Below are 24,168 nucleotides of genomic sequence, written 5' to 3' on the forward strand. Positions count from 1 at the left end.
GACCAAAAGCATTATTTGGTTGTAATTATTTTAACATGGATCTCACTAGAAGCAAACAGACAATAAACCCACTAAGTTTTTGAGGGAATTGTATTACCAAAGGCATCATGAGCTTGACCTACAAAAGTTTGAGGTTATTTAATCCCTAAGGCAATCCTAAGGCTTTAAACCAGCATCAGTAGGAATCTTTATTAGTAGCTGCCTAGGATATGGTATGGAGGGTAACAAGCAAGAAAGAATTTCTGGCAGGCAAAACGAGGCATCATAGAGTACAACTTCTAAAACAAATTCCTGCTAGGGAAAAAAAAAAAAACAAATAACTTTAATGAGCTATCCAAGAAACATCACCAGGGCTTTTTGAAAATTGGTATGGGCCTATCTTTCCCATTCTTTCCTTTTCAAAATAGGAGTTTTTAGTGTGGTTATTCTGTTCCTATTCTACCAGTGGTGTGTGCACGGTAGGGATGAATGGACCAGACTACCTGCCGTCTTTTTCACAGGTTGCTAGATAATGAGAAGTTACAAGTGGGGAGGACTTCAGACATCCTGGTGTTTGAACTCAAGGCAGTAACTGGTTAGGATCTGACATATGGTGAATACATTGTATATGCGGGAAAAAAAGGAGTTATCTGGAGAGCCAGACTGTGGTGGAGCTGGCTAGTTGACTCTGAGAATGCACTTCTCATTCTTCCTTTTTCGGTAATAGAATCCACTCAGCCGAGCAAATGATTGCCAACTGAAAACTACATTTGCCAGGTTGTCCTGCAGCGAGATATGGATAGATGATAGAATCTTGAGTCAATGGGATGTGAATGAAGTTTATGTATGTCATTTCCAGGTCTTCTTAAAAGTGGTGTCTCTGTCCTTCATTTTCTTTTTTCCCCAACAGGTTGGGAATTGGTGACAGCTGGAATGGCCTTGGAAGTCACTGACTGAAGACAGAGAGATGTTCCACCAGCCCTTGACTAGTGACTCAGTAAAAGTATACAACTTTTAGTTTACTTAACCCATACCATTTTTATTAGAACAGCTTAGGCTATGGCCACACCAAGGCTGCCAACGAGCAAGGGAAAACCTAAAGGCCTTCAGGAATGAGGAGGCATAATACACAAATAGGTGTACTGGTCTCTGAGCTAACTTTGACACTGGTAAACAAAGCAAACCTTTTTCTTAAAATCTTCCATAAAGACAAAAGACAAACATTTAAAGTACCTCTTTGCACCTTGTATTAAAAGCCATTTCCATCTTCCTTCTGGTTTCAGGGATACAACATTTCTTCATGACAGGAAAATAGTGTGGATACTTTAAAGTAATTTTATACTTGTCATCATCTGTCTTTTCTAAACTGTCAATGAAATCATCAGGAAGAGCACCTGCAAAAAATCATTTTCTCATACATCAATTTTTCCACTCATTACTGGTTGATTTACCATTGGCACGGTGCCTTTAAGAAACTCTAGGAATTCTGTAGAGTAATTGAAATTCAAGTACAATAATGACATTCCTTATAATATCATTTGGATGTTACTGAATTGGGGGGGTAGTGAGAAGACAGGTGGCTTAGGAGGTGGTAATTCAAAACATGAATAGGCTTCAGTGCACTGGTGCAGATGGTGTTTTGATGGAGAACAGGCAAAATTAAGCCAAGAAAGATCCAGAACAGATTAAGAAGACATTAGGTTAAGTGACAATGCAGGGAACATTATAAGGCAAAAAAAATTCAAGGCACTGAAGGCAGTTAAACACCAGTGTAAGTTACCAAGAAATATTATGAAATCTTCTTTGGACTGTCTCTAGAAACAGTATATACTCTTATTAGCATAAAATCTAGGCATGGTTTGGTTGTCTTTTCTGTAGAAGGGGTGATGTGCTCTGTAGAAGGTACTGGTTCATGTTTTAAAGAAATCTTTCAACTCTGATTTGGCAAATTGTGAGGTAACATTATTACCTAAATTATATTATTTAATCCAGAGAAAAAACAACAACACAGGATTTTACCAAGTTCGGCCTTGGAAAACACAAGGAAGGTATCGTCCTCATTGAGATTTTTGTTGAAGTCAATACACAGCTCACTCATTCTTTTCTTCATTGCTTTGATTTCCTGAACGGAGGATACAAATATAGAACAAGAACAATAATATGAAACTCTGATTTTATCACTGATCAGGTTAAGTTTCACTTTTATATGAAGATTGGCTTCTATACCCAACCATATGGAAGTACTTTTTAAAAGAAATACTTGAGGGGTGCCTGGGTGGCTTAGTCGGTTAAGCGTCCGACTTTCGCTTAGGTCATGATCTCGCGGTTCGTGGGTTCAAGCCCCGCGTCGGGCTCTGTGCTGACTGTCAGCTCAGAGCCTGGAGCCTGTTTCGGAGTCTGTGACTCCTTCTCTCTCTGACCCTCTCCTGCTCACGCTCTCTCTCTCTCGCTCTCTCCTAGAAATAAATAAAACATTAAAAAAAATGTAAAAAAAAAATAAAAGAAATACTTGAGGAGTGCCTGGGTACTCAGTCAGTTGAGCATTTGACTCTTGATTTCAGCTCAAGTTTCAGTATCATGGTTTGGGAGTTTGAGCCCTACGTCAGACCCTGTGCTGACAGTGCAAAGTCTACTTAGGATTCTCTCTCTCCTTCTCCCGCTGACCCTCTCCCTGCTTGTGCTCTCTCTCAAAATAAATAAACATTAAAAAAATAAAGATATGCTTGATCAAACAGTTTCTGTGCAGTCTTCTTTGCTATGTCCACAAGTATCTGTGTGCAACATGTACAAAAAAGCAATTCCAGTGATGCATTAGAAATTAGCTGTAAGCTTGTTAGAGTTAAATAAATTTAGGAGGGATGGTCAAAACACACTCTGACACATAGTATATACACAAAATAAATAGTTGCTGGGTGAATAGAAAAATCTAGTAGCCTATTAATAATTAACATATTTCTAATCTGTTCTACAAAGTTTTAATGTAGAAATCAGTATTTAATGCTGAAGTAAGCCAAGAGATAAGAAGTGTATAATTAATTCTATAGTTGCTTGGAAAAAAGGTTTTATCTTAGTGTCATGGAGCTTTGTAAACTAAGGTGATTTATGGGACCTAACGCCTGTATAAAAACTATTAGATAGGAAATAAAAGGAAGCAAAAAAAAAAAAAAAAAAAAAAAAAAAAAACCAACAGAAAANAAAAGGAAACCACAAGAATAAAACATGAAACATTTTTATTAACCTGTCCCATCTTCTAAAAATGTTGGGTAATGAAATTTACATAAACCATAATGGTTCTCAAACCATGGTCCTGACCAGAAGCCTCAATATCACCTGGGAATTTACTGGAAATGCTTATTCTGGTTTTTTTTTTTTTTTTTTTTTTTTNGGCAGAGAAAGAGAAAGAGAGAGAGAATCTTAAATGGGTTCCATGCCCAATGGAGAGCCTGAAGCAGGGCTTGATCTCACAACCATGAGATCATGACTTGAACTGAAACCAAATGTTGGATGCTCAACTGACTAAGCCACCCAAGTGTCCCAGAAATACATACTCTTGAGACTCACACCAAACCAATGAAAACACAAACTCTCAGACATGAAGCCCTGGTCTCAGAGCTTTAAAAACTTTCCAGGTAATTCTGCTGCACACTAAATTTGGGTCTGCCCACTTAACACACACTGTGCAATATTCTTTTTGGACACTCTGGTTGTCATTCTAAACTCCCTTCCTCTCTCCCTCATTCTACAGGAGCCATGTAGTTTGGGTGGGACATGATCCTATCTGAAGTTCCAGGGGCGACTCTATACCAGTTAGGTAATTCCATCCCAATTGTGGGATGGGACTGGTTTGGGTAAGCCAGGCCTGGCATTATCCTCACTAAAAGGGGATTTGAGGTTTGGCATATGATCCAATCTAGGTTACTACGACATGAGGGGAGGTTCGATGGAGGCTTCTCTATGTCCTTCTGGATGGTGGACCTTACAGGTATACAAGCAACTAAATCTCCTCTGTTGTTTACAATGTGTCAACAGGGTTTTGTGAGCTGTAAATAAACACATTTTAACTAATACAGTGTTCATGCCCCAAATGGAAATGATGACTGACTAGGAAGACAAAAGTTCAGGTAAGTGAGATGAGTCACATTTCTCCTCTAATTAGGGTGAAGAGGATACAAGGTGTTCAAAGGGCATCTGGGTGACCCATATCTCAGTGGTACCTTCAGTTATATCTGCTATGCTGAATGAACATTACTTGTCTGGATGTCTTTCAAATTTATTTCCTGTTCTACGGCTTAGAAGAATGACCTGGAAACAAATCATGGGTTATGTTTCCTGTCTAAGAAGAATGAGTTAATTCTGTAGCTGAGTTTACTAAACTGGACAGTGTGATCAGCATTAGACAAAACAATTTTTTTTTCAGAAAATAAATTTCAGTACTGTTAATGTTTTTTTCTCTTTTTTACAATTTTCTTAATAACATTTTCTTTTTTCTGGCTTACTTTAAGAATACGGTATATAATACATGTAACATACAAAATACATGTTAATTGACTACATTATGGATAAAGCTCCTGGTCAATAGCAGACTATTAGTAGTTAAATTTCTAGGGAGTCAGAAGTTATATGTGAATTTTTGACCATGCAGGGGGTCACTACCCTGACCCTTAGGCTGTTTAAGGGTCAACTATATTAATCATAGGATATTCCATTCAAAAATGCTTGTATTAAAACTCTCCATCATATGAACACACGGGTAGGGAAGGAAAAATAAGATAAAAACAGAAAGGGAGGCAAACCATAAGAGACTTAATTATAGAGCACAAACTGAGGGTGGCTGGAAGGGAAGTGGGTGGTGGGAGGGGCTAGATGGATGATGGACCATTAAGGAGTGCACTTGTGATGAGCACTGGGTGTTATCTGGAAGTGATGAATCACTGAATTCTATTCTTGAAACTAATACTACACTACATATTAACTAGCTTGAATTTAAATAAAATTTTGAAAGAAAATAAAACTCTCCATCATAAAAATTTTATTACCAGTGTGTGCTATCTCTGTATGACCAACACAGTGAGGATGCAAATCAACTATTAAGATTCGGAATCAGCTTTAAAAAAATGTAAAATAGAGCAGGGAAAATAAGCCCAGCACACATAAAACAAATGTAAAATATACAGGATTAAAGAAACAATTATGGGTTATCAGTCACCATGAGGTTAACAGGAGTTGTAGATTTTTTTTTTGGGGGGGTGGTTGCAGAATTTAAAACCACTGACTACCAAATACATTGTAAATGGATTTGTATTAGGTGTTATTTCCCATATTGCAAAAGTGCTGTTTCCTTGTTTTTGTTATTGTTCTATTTTGTTTATTCTTTTTTTTTCTTCAATAAAAAAAATAAACAGGGTGCCTGGCTGGCTCAGTTGGGAGAGCATGCCTCTCTTGATCGCAGGGACATTAGTCCAACCCCCCATTGGGTGTGGAGCCTACTTAAAACATTTTTGAAAATTAAAAAAAAAGAAAAAGAAACATAAACTCACATTTTGTACTTGTTCTGGAAGATGGAGCCCATTCCTTTTTCCCATTTTAACACACTTTTCCAAGTATCTTCTGGCTTCAGGTTTTATCTTACTCAGATCACAGCTTTCCTGAAATGAAAAGAGTACAACAGCCGTTTTTGTACAACAGTGCATGGGTATATTATCAACTATGAGACCAAAGCAAATTTATTCATCATCTCTGTTGGGCTATGAAACACACAGGTGATTACGAGGCAGGTTCTTTTGAAGACCTAATTTCTTTTATGCTTAAGTGAGCTTTGCTCATTTAAAAGAGAAAAATTAAATAAATAAAAAGCTAACCAGAATTGCCTAGCCTTGCATTAGAATCAAAAGTGCCTGTAGTACTTGAAAGTGTGATAATAGAAATATTTGCATAATCTCATTCTGAGCATTCTCTATGTCCATGGTCTTTTTCACAAAACATATTCCTTATCACAAATCATCTGGATTTAATTTTCTATCATTTGGCTAACCTGGTTCCATCTGAGAGGCAGGAACAGAAATAATGGGCAAATTCTACACAAATGGAGAGTGGGACTCTTTTGCCAACATATCAAACAAGGACAGCTGGATAAAACCCCAGCCAAAGGCTTCCAGCGCTTCAAAAATGTCTTACTGTCATTTGGCAAGAGAGATCAAGAGACGACAGCAAACAGCATATGAACAAGTGTCTGGGGAAAATGAGTCAATACTGCACAAAAAGGAAGAAAGCTGGACAGAACACTTGAACCCTTATGCAGCAACACAAACAACATCACTCAAAAGAATGGAGGGCCTTGGAAGAGAATGGAAAATTCCCCCAGCAATAGCAAGGTAATAAAAACACCAGATGTTTTTTTCAAAACAGGTGGCATAATATACATGCCACATCTGGATGGTTGGTCAGTTCATGGACCTTTGGAGGAAACAGACTGCAGAAAGAGTCAGCAGGTGTAATGGATTCAGTTTGGGTGAGAGTCAATGAAGAAGGACTTCTGTCTGGAGAGACTTAAGAGACCTACCACTGGGTGCACTCTCTCCATGAAGACCTGGGCTGTTCACCCCGAGCTTTATATTTTCCCAACTAAGTACATATTTGAAAGAACAGCGTTCAGCTTTAGCGACTGTATTTTAGACTGTTGGTGCAAGGCTTCTGCTGCAATAATTCTGTAATTTTTTACATTTTGTTGCAGCAGGCAAAGAGCTGTATTTTAACTGAGGGCACTACTTAGTACAACAATGTGTATCTCACTTTGCCTACCAATAAAAAATTTTATGTCCTGGTACTAAAAAAAGCACTTGTTGTGCATACATTACTCACAGTTTCCTCTGCGTTTATTCTGTGGAGGCAGAGAACAGTGACTCTCCTTTTTCTATAACTCCTTTCATATCCCTGGAGAATTGCTGACCTTGCTGGCATGACTGGAGTTGGAAACCTCCCTGGTTGGTGCTGGCAAACACTGGGGTCCCCAGAGCAGGTGCCTGCAATGGCAAGCAACCCAGAATGGCCAGAGGGACTGAAGTAGGCTGTGGGCTGGCTCCCTCAGGGACGGCTAGCAGTTCAAATCACAGTGTTCACGTGGATGTGATTAACCTGGGTTTATCAAGGCTGGTTTTGACAGCACTAGAAAGTATGTCCTGAGGTGTGGGGCACAGCAATAGGAGCTTCTAGAAAGTACAATACTGAATGTTGTAAGGTTGGGGAGCATCTAGGCAGGAGCTATGTGTAGGAGGGGCAGAGGGAAAAAAAAAGTCTGCAGTGAGAAGGGCCTGTCCAGAGCTGGGTGAGTTGTGGAGGACCCAAATGAGCAGGCTGAGGTCGGGAGCAGAGGGCTTTCCCAGCAGGTCAGAGAGCCAAGGCGGAAGCCAGGAGCTCAGACGCACAGCAGTGTACCACCTACTCGGGCTCCTGGGTATACCTGGTCACACTAGCCCGGACCTGAGAACAGAGGCTCATCACATATCTCAGCGGCTGATGCGAGCAGAATTCTCACTCTGCGCTAAGCTCCATCAGAAGAGTCTCACATACTAGGAGCGCTCGCACTTCCTGTCTCTGGGAGTACCAGGCTGCTACTTCAGAAAGCCTAGAAGCATACTCAGCACATAAACTCAAAACTTATGGTCTAGATTAGTTAAAAACTACTGACTCCCCCAAAAAGGTAAGACAAGCATAAACGGGTAAAAGGATGTTCTAAGAAAGATCTGCCCTGAATTAGGTCTAATTAAAATATGACTAATTATCTGTACAAAAATAGTTGACTGACCACAAAAATGACACGTAACAAGATTCTGACTCAGTTGTAACCAGGCACTGTCTGCCAGTCTGACTCTGAGGTCTCGGAAATCTCTGAAGCGCTCTAGTAGGAGTAAAGCACTTCTAAAATGTGCTTCTGAAGCACATTCCTGTCCCAGAGCTGATCACAAGAATATTCTTCCTTATAATCTCCAGGCAAGGTCAAAATTACTGCCCAAGGACTTTCTAAGAAGGAATCAGCCAATACTACACTGTTTTGCTGGACTTGCACCTTCCTGAACAAGAATTTGATCCACTGGAATTGGAACCAGGTCTCAGGCCTCTTTGGGTGAAATTTCTCCTCTTCAGTATTAGGGGTAGGCCTAAAGTGCTCTGAAGTAACTTTCAAGTTTATATAATCTGACAATAGTGGCACTTATTTCATTTCATCTATGTGGTGAGAAGATTTAGTTTCCCCCTAACCTCTTCCTATAACAAAGACCTTTTATATAAAAGCGTGAAAGCACCCATGCACACACGCAGACACATTTACACATATGCTTGTACACTCGTATGACAGACAAGAAAACTGAAGACAAGTTTCTAAGATCACTCAGCTATGTATTAGTAAAAATGGATAGAAATAAATTCCTCACTGGGGTGCCTGGGCGGCTCAGTCGGTTAAGCGTCCGACTTTAGCTCAGGTCATGATATCACAGTCTGTGGGTTCAAGCCCCACGTCAGGCTCTGTGCTGACAGCTCGGAGCCTGGAGCCTGCTTCAGCCTCTGTGTCTCCCTCTCTCTCTGCTCCTCCACTGTTCATGCTCTGTCTCTGTCTCTGTCTCTGTCTCTCTCTCTTAAAACAAATAAATAAACATTAAAAAAAAGAAATAAATTCCTCAAATTCTTAATTTGATACTTTCCTCCAAATACTACAGATACCACTACATTACAAACCTTAATTTATTATTATTCTTCAAAATTTCATTGTAAGTAAGTGAAAATTCTCTTAATCTCTCCCAAATCCTCCCCATCATCTGTCCCATGACTTTGTCCTTTTCTTCACAAGACCTTCACATTTTCAGTTTCTAAAATGTATAGGGGCACCTGGTGGTTCAGTTGATTGAACATCCTACTTTTGATTTAGACTCAGGTCATGGTCTTCTGGCTCATGAGATCAAGCCTCTGATTGGGCTCTGTGCTGACACCATGGAGTCTGCTTAGGATTCTCTTTGTCTCTTCCTTTCTCTTTCTCTCTCAAAATAAATAAACTTAAAAAATATGTAGATAAAAATTTCAGTAGTACTTTCTATATTGTGTACACAAAATAGGAATTAAAACCTTGTTAAAAGAATCCTCCAAACGAGCACCTGGGTGCCTCGGTCGGTTAAGCATCAGACTCTTGGTTTCGGTTCCCATGAGTTCCTAGGATCTAACCCCACTGTGGGCTCTCTGATGTAAGTGCAGAGTCTGCTTGGGATTCTCTCCCTCTCACCCTCTCTCTCTGCCCATCCCCTACTGGTGCCAATTCTTTCTCAAAAAAAAAAAACAAAAACAAAAACAAACAAACAAAACAAACAAAAAAAACCTTAAAAAAAAAAAAAGAAAACAATTCCCAGGCGCCTGGGGGCTCAGTCAGTTAGGCATCCGACTTCAGCTCAGGTCATGATATTACTGTTCCCAAGTTCAAGCCCCACGTCGGTCTCTGTGTTGACACCTCAGAGCCTGGAGCCTGTTTCAGAATCTGTGTCTCCCTCTCCCTCTGTGCCCCTCCTTCACTTGGGCTCTCTCTCTGTCTCTGTCTCTAAAATAAATAAAACATTAAAAAAAAAAAGAATCCTGAAAATTAATTTTTTTAATGTTTTATTTATTTTTGAGAGAGAGATAGAGACAGCTTGAGCAGGGGAGGGTCAGAGAGAGAGGGAGACACAGAATTGGAAATAGGCTCCAGGCTCTGAGCTGGCTGTCAGCATAGAGCCTGACGCGGGGCTTGAACCCATGAACCGTGAGATCATGACCTAAGCGAAAGTCGGACGCTTAACCGACTAAGCCACCCAGGCGCCACAAGAATCCTGAAAATTAATTTAATATATTCCTTTGAATATAATTTAGAAAAACTGATAATGCTAAAGAAATAGTAGATAACAACAGAATACAGATCCTGTTGCAAATGTTAAGACAGAGGCATAATTTACCTAATTAAATATGCTACATATGAAGTTTCATTCCCTTTTTTCCTGTTCTTATATATATTTTAAACATTTAATCATTTTTGAGAGAGAGATAAGAGAGAATGTGAGCGTGAGTCAGCACAGAGCCCGATGTGGGGCTCGAACTCACAGAGAGATCATGACCTGAGATGAAGCTGGATGCTTAACTTACTGAGCCACCCAGGTGCGTCCCTTCTGTTCTTTTACATGTTCTGTTTTCTCTCAGGTTTCTATTTGTCTACTGTGAAGCAGGCATTCTTGCACACAGCTGCCCGCGTTCCCAGATGGAGGGCCACGCAAACGCCTGCTTGCTTGCTACTAATTCAACATACCACCACAGGAGTCCCTGCTCTGGTGCGAGCCACGGGCACAGTGAGGACCCTGGGAGTGGGGAGTGTCTTCTTGCGCAAAGACACATTTATTAACTCAGGCCAGTTCAGTTCCCTTTGGCATACATTCACTGAGCTCCCACTTATCCCAGGTACTAGGGAAACAAAGATGAATATCCTGCGGTGCTTTACGTAATGTGAAGGAAAAAAGACATACTAGCAAATAATGTTAGGATCCTATAGTGAGTGAAGAGAGAGTTAAGCACCCAGGAAGCACAAGAGTGGTGTCTGGCTAATGGGGAAACTAAGGCAAGATAGTTGATCCTTTGTCTCTAGGCTTTTAAAGCCTCACAAAGCTACAAGTTTCAGTAGTTCTGATTATGACCAATAACTAGACTTAAATATTTCAAAATCAAGAAGGGATGGTGTAGGTTAAGACAGTTACCATTAGCATGCTGAATTCTGGACTTAGTTTTCTCCTTCCCTGCCACTCTCCTTTTTTTCTTTTCTTTTCTTTCTTTTTTTTTTTTGGTATGGTTTTAAGGCAGTTTCCTGTATTTTAATTTGGCATGAGGCCTCCATGGCTGGTGGAGTATAAGAATGTATAATGCTTAAAAGCATTATTTTAGACTTTAAAATGAAAACTTTTCACTAGTTGGCTAAGATGAATTGGCCTGACAAAAGACCAGGGCTCTAAAAGATATATAAACAATATTACAATAGGTAACTCTATTTCTCAATCCAGCTTACATAACTGAGACTCTTATTTCACTCAAGAATCCCTGTTCTGTGCTTATTACTCTGCAGTCCACTGGAATAAAATATTATATGTCTGGATTGTTTTAACATAGAGACAATATACATTTTTCTCACCAATATGGCTTGAAAGAGAGTCTATGAAACCTTTCCTGGCTTTTTTAGCCAACAACTAAGAAACCTTTGTTAGGATGGGGAAACACCAAGTTCTGTGGCCTTGACTGCTGGCTTTTGATACTTGGACATTTTTTACTCAAAGGAATAAGGAAATGTTTCTTTTACTTTCTTATTATTATTTTCTTCTGGTAGAATTAAGGATAAATTTAACAAGTTAAATTTGCATGTAATATTTTTTATATAACAAATGAATAAAATTACATATATATGTTATAAAGACAAATTAAATCTACCTTTTAATTTATGAAAAAGAATTTAACAACACTTCTACATTTACTTATGCAACAGGTAACCATTGTCTGGAATTTTATGTTAAACATTTTTTTTCCAATTTTACCAGTTTGTATACATTTAGTTTTGCTTCTTTTTGAGCTTGATAAAATAATATTGAGTTGTATGTAGTGTTCTGAAACTTTTTTTCTTTCACAGTTACTAATATTCAGCCATGCTGTTGCACATTGCTGTAGTTTATTTACTTTGCTGCAATAAAAATTCCAATGTAAATATACTAAAATTTACTGATCCATTTTACTGCTGATGGAAATCTAAGTTGTTTCAGTGTTTTGCTATTATTAATAATGTTGTTATGCACATGTGTCCACTTTCACCTGTGTACAAATGCAAAAGTATTTCTAGATAAATGGTGAGGTGGGGGACAGTGAGGGGATGCCGAGTTATGGGGAGTATGAGACCCTACTTCATAACACTAAGTTTTTCTCCAAATTACTTATTACTCTAATTTTTTAGTTAATTTACACTTTTACCAGTAGTGCATGAACATTCCCAATGATTCACATTGACAGATAGCTGGCATCATTAGACTTAGTTTTTGTCAATCTAGTGAGTGAAAAAGTATCCTACTGTGATCTTTATCTGCACTTCCCCAATTTATGATGAGGTTGAATATCTTTTCATGTTTAATTGACATTTTTGTTTCTTCTGAAATATCTTTTCATGTCCTTTGCCCATTTTTTTTTCTTTCTTTCTTTTTCGTTTTTTTTTTGGGTTGCAGTGGCTCTTTATATATCCTAGGTACTAATGCTTTGGTAGTTTCCTGTTTTACAAATTTCTTAATTTAGTATTTGAGTATTTCAGTATTTTTTAGTTTTAGTTTCTTTTTACTTTATTAATACACGTTCTTTATTTTTTCTGAGCTCAAAGTTATAAATGGGCATTTGTTTTCATTTATTTCGTTTTTTATTATTTTTTAAAATGTTTTTTATTTTTGAGAGAGAGACAGAGTGTGAGCAGGAGAGGGCAGAGAGAGGGGGAGACACAGAATCTAAAGCAGGCTCCAGGCTCCAAGCTGTCAGCACAGAGCATGAAGTGGGGCTCAAACTCACAGACCGTGAAGATCATGACCTGAGCTGAAGTCAGATGCTTAACTGACTGAGCCATCCTGGCGCCCCAGAAATTCTTTATTTTAATGCAATCATGTTTATCTGTCTTGCACTTTAGTTTAGGACTTTGGGGTCTTGTTCCACAAATACTTCTCTGCTCAGGAGTTGTAAAGACATATTCCTATATAATTTACCAGAAGCTGTTCTCAGTTTGATTGTGAGGAAGAGAAAAATATTTTTCTTTTCCCACATGTAAAATCCATGTCCTAGCACCAATTACTGAAGGCCTTTCAAATCTGTCACCAACTGTTTCTTGCTTTAGTTTATGAACACTGACTAAACATTTACCTCTGTGGCTCTTGTGAAGTTACCATTTCTGAGCATCAGCATCTCCTTTTATAAAAAAGGGATGCCTCACAAGACTGGGAGGAAAGTTAAATTCGATAACTATACTGTTGTGTAAATGTACTGTACTAACCATACATTAGGAAAGAGGTAGGAAGACTATGGTACATTGGTTAGTCTCAGGCTCTATTATAATTTCATCCATCTAGATTCAACACATGGCTTATTTGGGAAGTTTTGAAGCATGACTGCAAATAAGTTGATCTTCCTGGGACTGAGATGTAGTGTCCCCTGGTTTCAGGCAGATCGCAGTGACTGGTCAATCAGGACAGTATGGCAGAAGTGATGCTATGTGACTTCTGAGACAGGTCAGAAAATGAGACAGGCTTCTAGGGAATTTGTCAAAACACCCTTGTTGGAGTCCTGAGTCTCCATGAAACAAGTCCTACTACCCTGATGTTGCCAGGCTCTGAGGAGGCCTAAGTCAGGCTGCGTGAAGAGGCAACATGTAGATGCCCTGACAGGACACGGAGAGAGAGATGTCTTGTTAGCCTCTATATGCTTCAGCCTCAGCCACCACTTCCTTTTTCCATGCAAAACCCCAAGCCAGAGCTACCCAACTGATTGATTCCCTTCTGAATTTCCGATCCACAGAAACCAGACAGAAAATAAAATGATTGCTGCTATTTTTAGGCAGTAAGTTTTGAAGTAATAGGTTACATATCAACAGATAAGTGGAAGGCTTATTGAACACAGATTTTGCACAAAGAACTGAGAAAAGTGATTTATATTTCTTTTTTCTTTTTCTTTTTCTTTTTTTTTTATATTTTTATTTATTTCTAGGAGAGAGAGAGAGAGACAGCGTGAGCAGGGGAGGGTCAGAGAGAGAGGGAGTCACAGACTGAAACAGGCTCCAGGCTCTGAGCTGGCAGTCAGCACAGAGCCCGACGCGGGGCTCGAACCCACGAACCGTGAGATCATGACCTAAGCGAAAGTTGGACGCTTAACCGACTAAGCCACCCAGGCGCCCCTATATTTCTTTTTTTTAAAAAGATTTTATTTTTTAAGTAATCTCTACACCCGAGGTGGGGCATGGACTCAGAACCCTGAGATCAAGTGTTGCATGCTCCACTGAATGAGTCAGCCAGCTGCCCCTAATTTCATACTATGTACTAATCCTAAGTGAAGAATAACATGAAAGCTAAAGTCACATTTTATATCAAACTAAAAATATTATATTTGATTATTGTCTACATTGGTGGTATCTTGAGACCTCAATATTATTCAGAGTACCTTCATTTTAGTAGATTAAGCCTGAAATTGTTTATTTCATAAACATTTAATAACCTATTATCCAGCTTAATGAAGGCTTTGTGTGTCACATCATGGTTGCCCTATTTTACTTACAACATTATAAAGAAAAGTAAATAGATATCCTAACTTTGTCTTTTAGGTATGAATGGGATGAAATTTATCATTTATTAAAGTGTCCAATGTTAGCAGAAAACTCATACTGATACTTTTAGATTTTAAAAAGCACTGCCTATATACTGAGTAATATACAGAATTTTCAAATTGCTGTACTGTATACCCGAAAGTAATTGAACACTGTATGTTAACTATATTGGAATTAAAATAAAATATGTGAACCTGGTGGCTCAGTTGGTTGAGCTTCCACCTTGATGTCGGCTCAGGTTGTGATCCCAGGGTGGTGGGATTAAGCCCTGTGTCAACTCCATGCTGAGCATTAAGCCTGCTTAGGATTTTCTCTTTCTCTCTCTCTCTCTCCACCCCCCCTCATACTCAAACTCTCTCAAAAAAACAAAGTACAATAAAAAAAAATACTGCCTAAATAAACACAATTATTTGTCAAAGAAGGTACTTAAAGGTAACTAAATTCACTGAATAAGCTCCAGTGCTTAAAAACCCAAATAGTTATTTTTTTATTGTTCTGATCTAGCCTTAACACACACTGTAAAAGCTCCTATCAATGGTCACATAACAAATGACATGTATGGGAATAATTACTCTTTTGGTAAAAAAGAAGAATTATGAAACTACTGAAAATTATGAAAATCTGAAACTATTGTAAATTATCACAATAAAATTATTACAATAAAACCAGCCCAAACAAATGAACTGATATGATGAATGCACTAGTATACTATACTGGCAGCAGTGTGTTCCCAAATTTACTGGGATCAAATCCCAATAAAAGTATAATAAAGAAATCCAAAGTGATAAACCTTCTAAATTTCGAGAGCATTCATAAATACCAGAGTAAAACATTACACATGATATAAAACATTAAGATTGCAATACTTTGGGCTAGAAAATCCCAAAAGAAAACTTAGAAGTTAGAATGAAAACAGTTAATAAGAAAAAATTAGATATCCTGAGAAAAAATTCTAAAATACATATCTATTATAGAGCTAGAAAGGAATTAGATTTGGGGGGATAAAATAAAATAAAGGAGACTATAAGGGCAATGATTTGAATCATACAGAGTAATAACTAAGGTCAAAAGAAGAGAACAATGTAACTAATAAAGAATAATCATAAAGTTATTACAATTTATGTTAGTTTTATAGTGCTAAAGATGAACAGTTATGGGGACACCTGGGTAGCTCAGTTGGTTAAGCATCTGACTCTTGATTTTAGCTTGTGTCATGACATCATGGTTAGTGACTTTGAGCCCCATATTAGGCTCTGCCTATATACTGAGTAATAGGCATGTTAGGTTCTGCACTCACAGGGTGGAGCCTGCTTGGGATTCTCTCTCTCCCTGTCCTGCTCTCTCTGTCTTTCAAAATTAATAAATAAACTTAAAAAAAAGATAAACATTTATGAACCACATAGATGAATATAAATTACAGGTAAAAGTGCCTATCTGACATGAGAGAACAGACAGCCACATACATCTTAAATGTCTAAATAAAGTCTTGATTACATATTCTTTAGTAAGTTAAAGCATGTGAAATAAAACTGCTTTCTTATTTCAACTCTTGTCATAATTGGCTACAAGGAATCGAATTTTTGAGATTTTGTATAAAGAAACATGCAAAATAAAACAAAATATTTAAGATTATAAACCAATGGTTGCTTTCCAAACAAATTGCTAAATGTCTTTAAAATAAAAATTCTAAGCAAAGGCATGATGTTGAAAATGCTAGGAAGCAAATCAACACTGGTGATGAAAATATCAAAAGTACTCAAGGTAGACCCACCTAAAACATTCATTATCTGTAATTTCTGCAAGTCCTGAAAAATGTAAGGATGACAGAAAAGAATGACTCTGGTGTGCAGCATCAACGATATGTCATTAATATCAAGGCCAAAACCACATGGTATTTGCAGATAAACAATTTAAATCCATTTGCTTGTAGTTGATCTGATCTATTAGAATCCTTGCAACATTTAGAAAACTCAAAGAGGTTTTTACATTGAACCATTATGTTCATGACAGTTAAATATCCTTAGATTTATAGATGTATACTTTTTTATACTTGGTCTTTAGTGTTAAGTGAATGTAATTAGCAACTCAACACAAACCTATGTAGTATAACAATATATAACACTATGCTATGCCCACTACTATAATTAGAAACAAAATCTAGAAATTTTCAAATACCTTTTTTTATGTTTATTTATTTTGAGAGAAAGAGAGAACACAAGCTGTGGAGGAACAGAGAGAGAGGGGGCGAGAGAAAAAGAGAGAGAGAGAGAGAGAAAGAGAGAGAGAGAGAATCCCAAGCAAGCTCTACACTATCAGTGTAGAGCCTGATATGCGGATTGGACGCATGAACCTGAAATCATGAAAACATGCCCTGAGATGAAATCAAGAGTCAGATGCTTAACCGACTGGGCCATTCAAGCACCCTCAAATACTTTTTATTGTTGGCCAAAGATTTTTACTTTTTTATTGTAGATTTTGATTTCCTTTTAAAAGGGTTTATAACATCATTTACCTGTAAGTGAACAATTCTCAGAAATATATCTTCTCTCATGCTCATCTCGATATCAAAACGAGAAAGTCTTTTGTCTGCTTCTGTACTTGCTGCCCGCACTTCTTTGTCAGAGGAGACGTGTTGGGGAAAGTCTAACATGGTTCGTTCCACTGTCAATAGAGCAAAAGACCATAAGGATTCATCCAATCAGTTTTAAGAAAAATACCTCCTACCTAGAGGAACAGTTATCCCAATATAAGTTTTTCATTTTATACTTTCTGTAAAGTTTTCTAAGGCTATCAGGAGACAGCATCTAATGTAGAACTTGGCTGTTGCGGTGGGATTATTAGGAACAATAAGGGTATAAACTGAGCACTTATCTAAGTATGTTTAGGGTGTCGTTACCCATTAACTGGGAATGCTGAAGGATAAAGACTTAGTTCTCATACTAACGCATTTTATAGTCTGGGGGAGGGAACAGTACATGAAAAGATAAAGAACAATACAGGACAGAGCAGCTTAGTAGTCAAGTGAATGGGATAATAACTCAAAGACAGCAATATTGGGACTGGAGCACTATGTGATGCCTCTGAAGAAAGCTGGACCTTAGGGTGGGCAGGGAAAGAGGAAGACCTCAGGAGAGGATTGGAAAAGTAGAGACTACAAGCATGAGGACTGGCAGAGAGAGAAGATGTTTTAGAAAAAAGCAGACCAATTTAGTTGGGGGTGGGGGGAGTTTGTTTAAAATAGAAATTCCTAACCTTTACTACAGATTGCTTAGAGAATCTAGTCAAATTTATGGACCCTCCCCCAAATGCAAACATTCATACAAGCAAAAAAGTTCTATACAATTTTAGAAGATTTCCATAAATCTCAGTGGACACATCCAGTGAACAGGTGAATATTGGGGGTATCCTGTTAAATAATGGTGGTAATGATCTGCTCTAATCTCCACATATTAAGATTCTTTATAATACGACTTTCATTGGGCAAAAATCTGATGTCAGTGAAATAAGCCATACTAGAGAAAAAAATGAGTATGGTTTATTTATTTTTAAAAGTTTTTATTTATTTAAAAATTTAAGTGTTTAATTTTGAGAGAGAGAGAAAGAGAGAGAGAGAGGGAAAGAGAGGAAGGGAAGGAAGGAGGGAGAGAGAATGAGCAGTTGAGGGGGAGAGAGAGATGGGGACACAGAATCTGAAGCAGGCTCCAGGCTCTGAGCTGTCAGGACAGAGCCTGAAGCAGGGCTCAAATTCATGAACCATGAGATTATGACCTAAGCTTAAGTTGGATGCTTAACCACCTGAGCCACCTAGGTATCCCTTTATTTATTTATTTTTGAGAGAGACAGAGACAGAGAGAGACAGAGAGAGAGAGAGAAATTCCCAACCAGGCTCCGGGCTTGACATAAGGCTCTAACTCACAAACTGAGATCCTGACCTGAGCTGAAATCAAAAGTCACACACTTAACCAACTAAGCCACCCAGGCAGCCAAAAATCAGTATGTTTATAGGGATGGCTGTGGCTATACTGTAACAATGAATACATTTTTATTAGCTTTAGTACTTTGAAGATAATTGTAAACAGGTAAAACTTCCACATGTGATATATGGTAGACAGAACTATCCTTTCTCAACCAAGAAACTGTCCAGTTAAACAAGCTACTCCACTTGTACCAGTCCTCTGAAAACATAAAGCTGCAAAAAAAATCACTTCAAATATCTGAATAGATTTATAACATGTGGTTTAAAAAATCTAATTAAATAATTATCCTTTAAGGATTTAATACATACTTTTATGTTCCTTGATTAAAGCATGGAAAAGAATTAAAACCTCATGCATACAGCACCTGTTTAAGTGATAGAGTTAACTATATAGTTACAATTTGTTTACTTTTTAAAATTAGGTCAAGAAGATATTAAGAAAAAATCAAAATTGCTCAAGAACTAAAATGAGCTGAACAAAATGCAAGAGTCTAAAATTGGAAACCTATTCTTAAACAAACAATAATACTAAAAACCATTTCCTTCCTTACTTTGCCACAAAGACCTGAACCAGACTTGGGCTCTCACTGCCAAACTATAAACAATATCGGACACTAGACAAATGAGGTTTTAACAGCTACTGCAGGAGGCAGAATGAACTCTGAGAACATACACAGATAAGAGAAAGTTGGTCTTTAAAAATCTACTCCTAAACTTAAAAATTTTTATGATTAAATTACAAAGGTAAATTTATGGGAGAACAAGGACTTCTGAAAACTAAAAGGATATTTAAAGATGTATTATTGGGGGGCGCCTCGGTGGCTCAGTTGGTTAAATGTCTAACTTTGGCTCAGGTCATGATCTCACAGTTTCTAAGATTGAGCCTTGCGTCGGGCTCTGTGCTGAGAGCTCAGAGCCTGGAGCCTGCTTTGGATCCTATGTCTCCCTCTCTCCTTCTCCTTTACTCATGCTCTGTCTCTCTCTGTCTGGAAAATAATAAATTAACATTAAAAAAAAAGTGTATTACAGGAAAAGAAGCAGAATTTAAGATAATTTTTAAAAAGATTTTGTTTTTTCTCCCATTGATTTTTATATTTATTAAATGCATCAGTCACCAGGCTGGCACACCATGTTGGCCATATGTGACTGAAGAAGAAAGGAGTCTCTGAACCAAGGACAAACCACGTAGAGAGGGGGGAGATGCACAAAATATCACCTCTCCAGGAAAACTCTACCAAACTGGGGACTCCATCCCTTTGACTTTGACTACTGAGATCCATCAGGTCTTTTTTTTTTTTTAATGTTTTATTTATTTCTGAGAGAGAGAGAGAGAGGGAGTGTGAGCAGGGGAGGGTCAGACAGAGAGGGAGACACAGAATCTGAAACAGGCTACAGGCTCTGAGCTGGCTGTCAGCACAGAGCCCGACACGGGGCTTGAACCCAAGAACCGTTGAGATGATGACCTGAGCCGAAGTCGGACGCTTAACCGACTGAGCCACCCAGGCACCCCTATCCATCGGGTCTTTTTTATTCAGTAGTTGAAACTCAAGGCTTTTAGCCAGATTTAGTGGCTATGAAAGAGGGTGAAGCAGCTCGTGGTAAAAGGCAGAAACTGAAACAGAAAAGAAGAGATAAAAGAGTTCCTATTAACGTGGGACATAGGGTAAAGAATTCTTGGTGTTGAGGGCTTGGTCAGGGTAAAGGGGTGACTGGGTCACTAAGGCTGTGCAGGATGCTGGACAATCTTCCAAATTCCAGAATACATACAAATGTTTATGATACCCGGTTTTACAGATAACCTATGTTCTTACAAAGCCTAGATAGCCACAGTTGTTTAGCCATAATTATATTAGAGAATGTCTAACCCTTAGAGGAGTGAATCTCCATTCCTTTTAACTCAAAGGTCCTGATACTTATGTTATAGAATAATATACTTTAAGTATAAGAAATATAGAAAGCAGAGAAAAACATTAAGAGTAAATTTTAAAAAAATCAAGTATAAACCCAATACCCAAGAAATTAGCTACTACTGAAATCTGTGTATTTTCTTCTCTGTAATTTTTTATCTATGTTAATAAATGCTACATAGTGTTTATGGCTACATAGCGTTGCAGAGCCTCAGTATCATTATGTGGCCCTTCTATCTGCTGGTTGGTACCCAGGAGTTGTTTTCAACTTCGGCTATGACAGACTACTTGTTTACACATAAATTTAGACATAATTTTTCCTGTATCTGATTATTTACTTAGATTAAAGTAAAGTAAGTGACTAGATGTGGAATTCTTGGGCCAGGGTATGAGCTTCTTTAGAGTTTGATGTATTATGTCAAAATACTCACTCCAGAAAGCAGTTGTAATGAGATTGTGTATTTTGTAGCACCACTGCCAACATAATAAAACATTTTAATCTTATTTAATTGAGTTCTAAGCAATTAGTTAATCATTATGGAAAAATCAATGTCTTGTAAAATTGGAAAATAGACTGCCAACACAGAAAGCATAAAATGTTTTATGACGCCTACAGTATGAAATATCGACATGCTTCTGCATCCTACTCACCTATATATTTCACTTCTACATCTGCCAGAGCCTGCAAACAGTTCTCGTAAGTTACTTCCTCAATGTCAAGCATTCCAATAGCATCGTACACCTGTTTGGTCTGCAAAATGAGTTCCTCAGTTCTCGTTTTAATTTGCTCTGGTGAAAGATCCCATCTTAAGACATTTCTGCCAGCTGCAGTATAGGAAGACATTGCCTGAAGAGGAGACATCATTTCTCTTCCTAAAGTCATTCTGAATAAAATCCTGGAACCACCAGCTCTAAAAAGAATCAGAAAAAGAATAAACATTAGGAATCTGTTGATCCAAAGTCAATACACAAATGTATAGTGTCTAGTCAAATTAAAAAGAACTTTTTAATAAAATTGAGCAAGTCTCTTGCAGGTGAACACATAAGCACAAAATTAAATGCATTTGTATTTTTTTCCCTTGAATGTAGGTTTAATGAAATTAGTACTTATCCTTGGTTATGTAATTAAATCATGTTGAGACATGAAGTCAGGTGTCAAAGACATAATAATTGCTCTTTATAAATTAAACCAGTCATCTTTCTTATATAAATGTTTTTCCTGTGCTGGGGTGCCTGGCTGTTCAGTCAAAGGAGCATGTAACTCTTGATTCTGCAGTTGTAAGTTCAAGCCCGATGTTGGGTGTAGAGATTACTTAAAAAAATAAAATCTTAAAAAAAATAAAGGGGCGCCTGGGTGGCTTAGTCGGTTAAGCGTCCGACTTTNATCCTTATCTCTACCCCTTGCCCACTCACCCTGTCTCTCTCACTCTTTGTCTCTCTCTCTCAAAAATGAATAAATGTTAAAAAAAATTTTAATTAAGAAAAAATTAAAATTAAAAAAAAAGTTATTTCCTGTGCCAACATCTACCTACAATGTATACAGACTCAAATAACATTTTGGGATTCAGCAAGGAAACATTTTCAAAATGCTCTTTTTATAATGAACAGCAACGTAAAAAATTGTTTTTACCATCATTTCATGTAAATCAACTATGGCAATTTGAATTTAAGGCTTGGGAAATAAACTCTGGTATTGCTATGGCATTATTCTAAAAGAGAAAAGAAAAAAGAAACTAAGTGTAATGATACCAATCCTTTATCTCAAACTAATAACCAATGCCGTGTGTGTATATATGTAATATATATCATGTAACATTATTTTAGAACTTATAAATAAAAATATTATAATTAATGGCTAACATTTGTTGTATGTTTACTCATTGTACTAAATGGTTTCCATTTATTCACTCAGTCCTCAAAAGAAAACTATGTGGCAGATACTGTAGTTATCCTCATTTTACTAAAGAGGAAACTAAAACACAGGAAAGTTAAGTAACTTGTCCAAGGTCACACAGCTGGTTATATGGTGTGAATTACGAGTAAAAACCAGACAGATATAGTAGAGATCCAGAACCCTTAACTGCTATGCTAAACTTCATTCCTATTACCTTACAAGACCCCATAACAACCTTATGAGGTAGGGAGTGCATTATTCCCTTTTAATGATGAGGCAGTTGAGGCTCAGTTACTTATTCAGGGTCATTCGCTTAACAAATACTTATGAACATATATTGTTTTGTCATTGTGATAGGCATCAAGGATAAACAGGAAAACTTACTAGGATTCTGCTATTATAGTGGAGAGACAAATTGATAAATGAACTATTATTCTATATTGAGATGAGTGCTGTAACAGGGATAAGCAGAGGGAACTGTGAAAGACTGCAGAAGGAACTTTTCTTGGAAGATTTTACAGAGGCAACAAGGGGCAAGCCAAGATCTGGACTATATCCAAAAATTATCTAAATGCCAAAAGCTGTAAGGAGAGAGAAATCTGATAAGGTCAGTAAAGACTACAGAATATGAAGAGCCTTGGGAATCACTAAAGAGTTCAACCTGAAGTCAGTGAGAGAGCCACTGAAGGGTTTTAATCAGGCAAGAGATGAAATAAGATAAACATTCTAGAGAAACTGACCAAATTAAAGTGAGTTGGAATGTTTGGAAAAGAGAGATCATGCTAGAAGAAACCTAAAGTAATTGGAGCATAATATAATGGTATACTGACTTAGGAAAAGGGGGGAACTGGAGTGACTTAAAAGATATTCAGGAATTAGTATGACTTGGTACTTGGTATGGGGTGGATGCTGACAAAGTCAAGGAGGTTATCTAAGATTCTTATAACTGGATGTATGGATGGTGGTATGATCACTAAAATAGGAAACTTAGAAGGAAGAGGAGGTTCTTTGGGGGAGGGGAAAGAGATATTCAAGTCTGGACATGCGAAGTTTGAAGTGGTGGTGGCACATGAAAGTGGAATTCATTAATATGAGATGGTAATTAAAGTTAGAGGAATGGCTGAACTGGCCCAAGGGAGTTTGCAGAATGAGAACAGAACAATTGAGCCCTGACTTGAATTTAATCATTGAGACAGAAGGAAAACCAAATCAGAATGGATTTAGGAAGTTGTGAAAAGTAAGCAAAGAAAAAGGGAGGGAGGCATGCCTGGCTAGCTTGGTTAGTAGAGCATCCAACGCTTGATCTCAAGGTTGAGAGTTCAAGCCCCACCCTGGGTGTGGAGCCTACTTAAAAACAACAACAACAAAAAAGAGGCAGTAAATAACCATCAAATGTACAAATTTCAAGAAAGATGGAAGAGTCTGTTAAATTTACAACAGGAACGCCACTGATGACTCGGGCAAGAGCAGGGTCAGTGGGATGGTGGGGGTAGAAGTCAGAGTGCTATGAATTAGGGGGAGGAAGAAGGTAAAGAACTGGAGAGTACATCTAAGCGAATCTCTAGAGTTGGATGTATTTTAATTTTTATTTTTGGGAGAATGCAAGTGGGGGAGGGGCAGAGAGAGGGGAACAGAAGATCTGAAGCGGGCTCAGTGTTGACAGGCTGACAGCAGCAATCCTGACGCGGGGCTCGAACTCACAAACCAAGAGATCATGACGTGAGCAGAAGTCAAACACTAAACTGACTGAGCCACCCAGGTGCCTCAAATTGGATGTGTTTTACATAAGAAAAGAGACTACAGTCTCAGTAAAATTAATAAAACAGGTAAAGTAGTTAGGTTATAGCAAAAAAGTGTGGATTTGAATTTAAGAATTCACAGGTTAAGCAGTCTGATACGATCCAGGAAATTTTCCCAGAAATGGATGGTTAATATAAATGAGTTGACGAATGCAATCTTCAACTTAATTAATTAATCCAATACTAATTGGATTAATGGTCTGTGTGAACACTGGGGTCAGCAGCTTGAT

General features: G+C 37.8%; 1 protein-coding gene across 1 annotated transcript in view; it reads right to left on the reverse strand.

The window, feature by feature from the left end:
- The window catches only part of NLN (neurolysin), a 101,118-nt gene that overhangs the window by 37,131 nt on the left and 39,819 nt on the right, over positions 1–24,168 (reverse strand). Inside the window, exons 2-6 of the mRNA XM_077773560.1 lie at positions 20,897–21,156; positions 16,875–17,023; positions 5,517–5,624; positions 1,999–2,101; positions 1,213–1,373 (exon numbers count right to left, since the gene is read on the reverse strand). Coding sequence (XP_077629686.1) covers positions 1,213–1,373; positions 1,999–2,101; positions 5,517–5,624; positions 16,875–17,023; positions 20,897–21,156 — 781 coding nt within the window. The remainder of the gene's footprint in view (positions 1–1,212; positions 1,374–1,998; positions 2,102–5,516; positions 5,625–16,874; positions 17,024–20,896; positions 21,157–24,168) is intronic.

The sequence above is a fragment of the Crocuta crocuta genome, unplaced genomic scaffold (assembly GCF_008692635.1).
Source record: "Crocuta crocuta isolate KB4526 unplaced genomic scaffold, BGI_CrCroc_1.0 scaffold383, whole genome shotgun sequence".
Taxonomy (NCBI): Eukaryota; Metazoa; Chordata; class Mammalia; order Carnivora; family Hyaenidae; genus Crocuta; species Crocuta crocuta.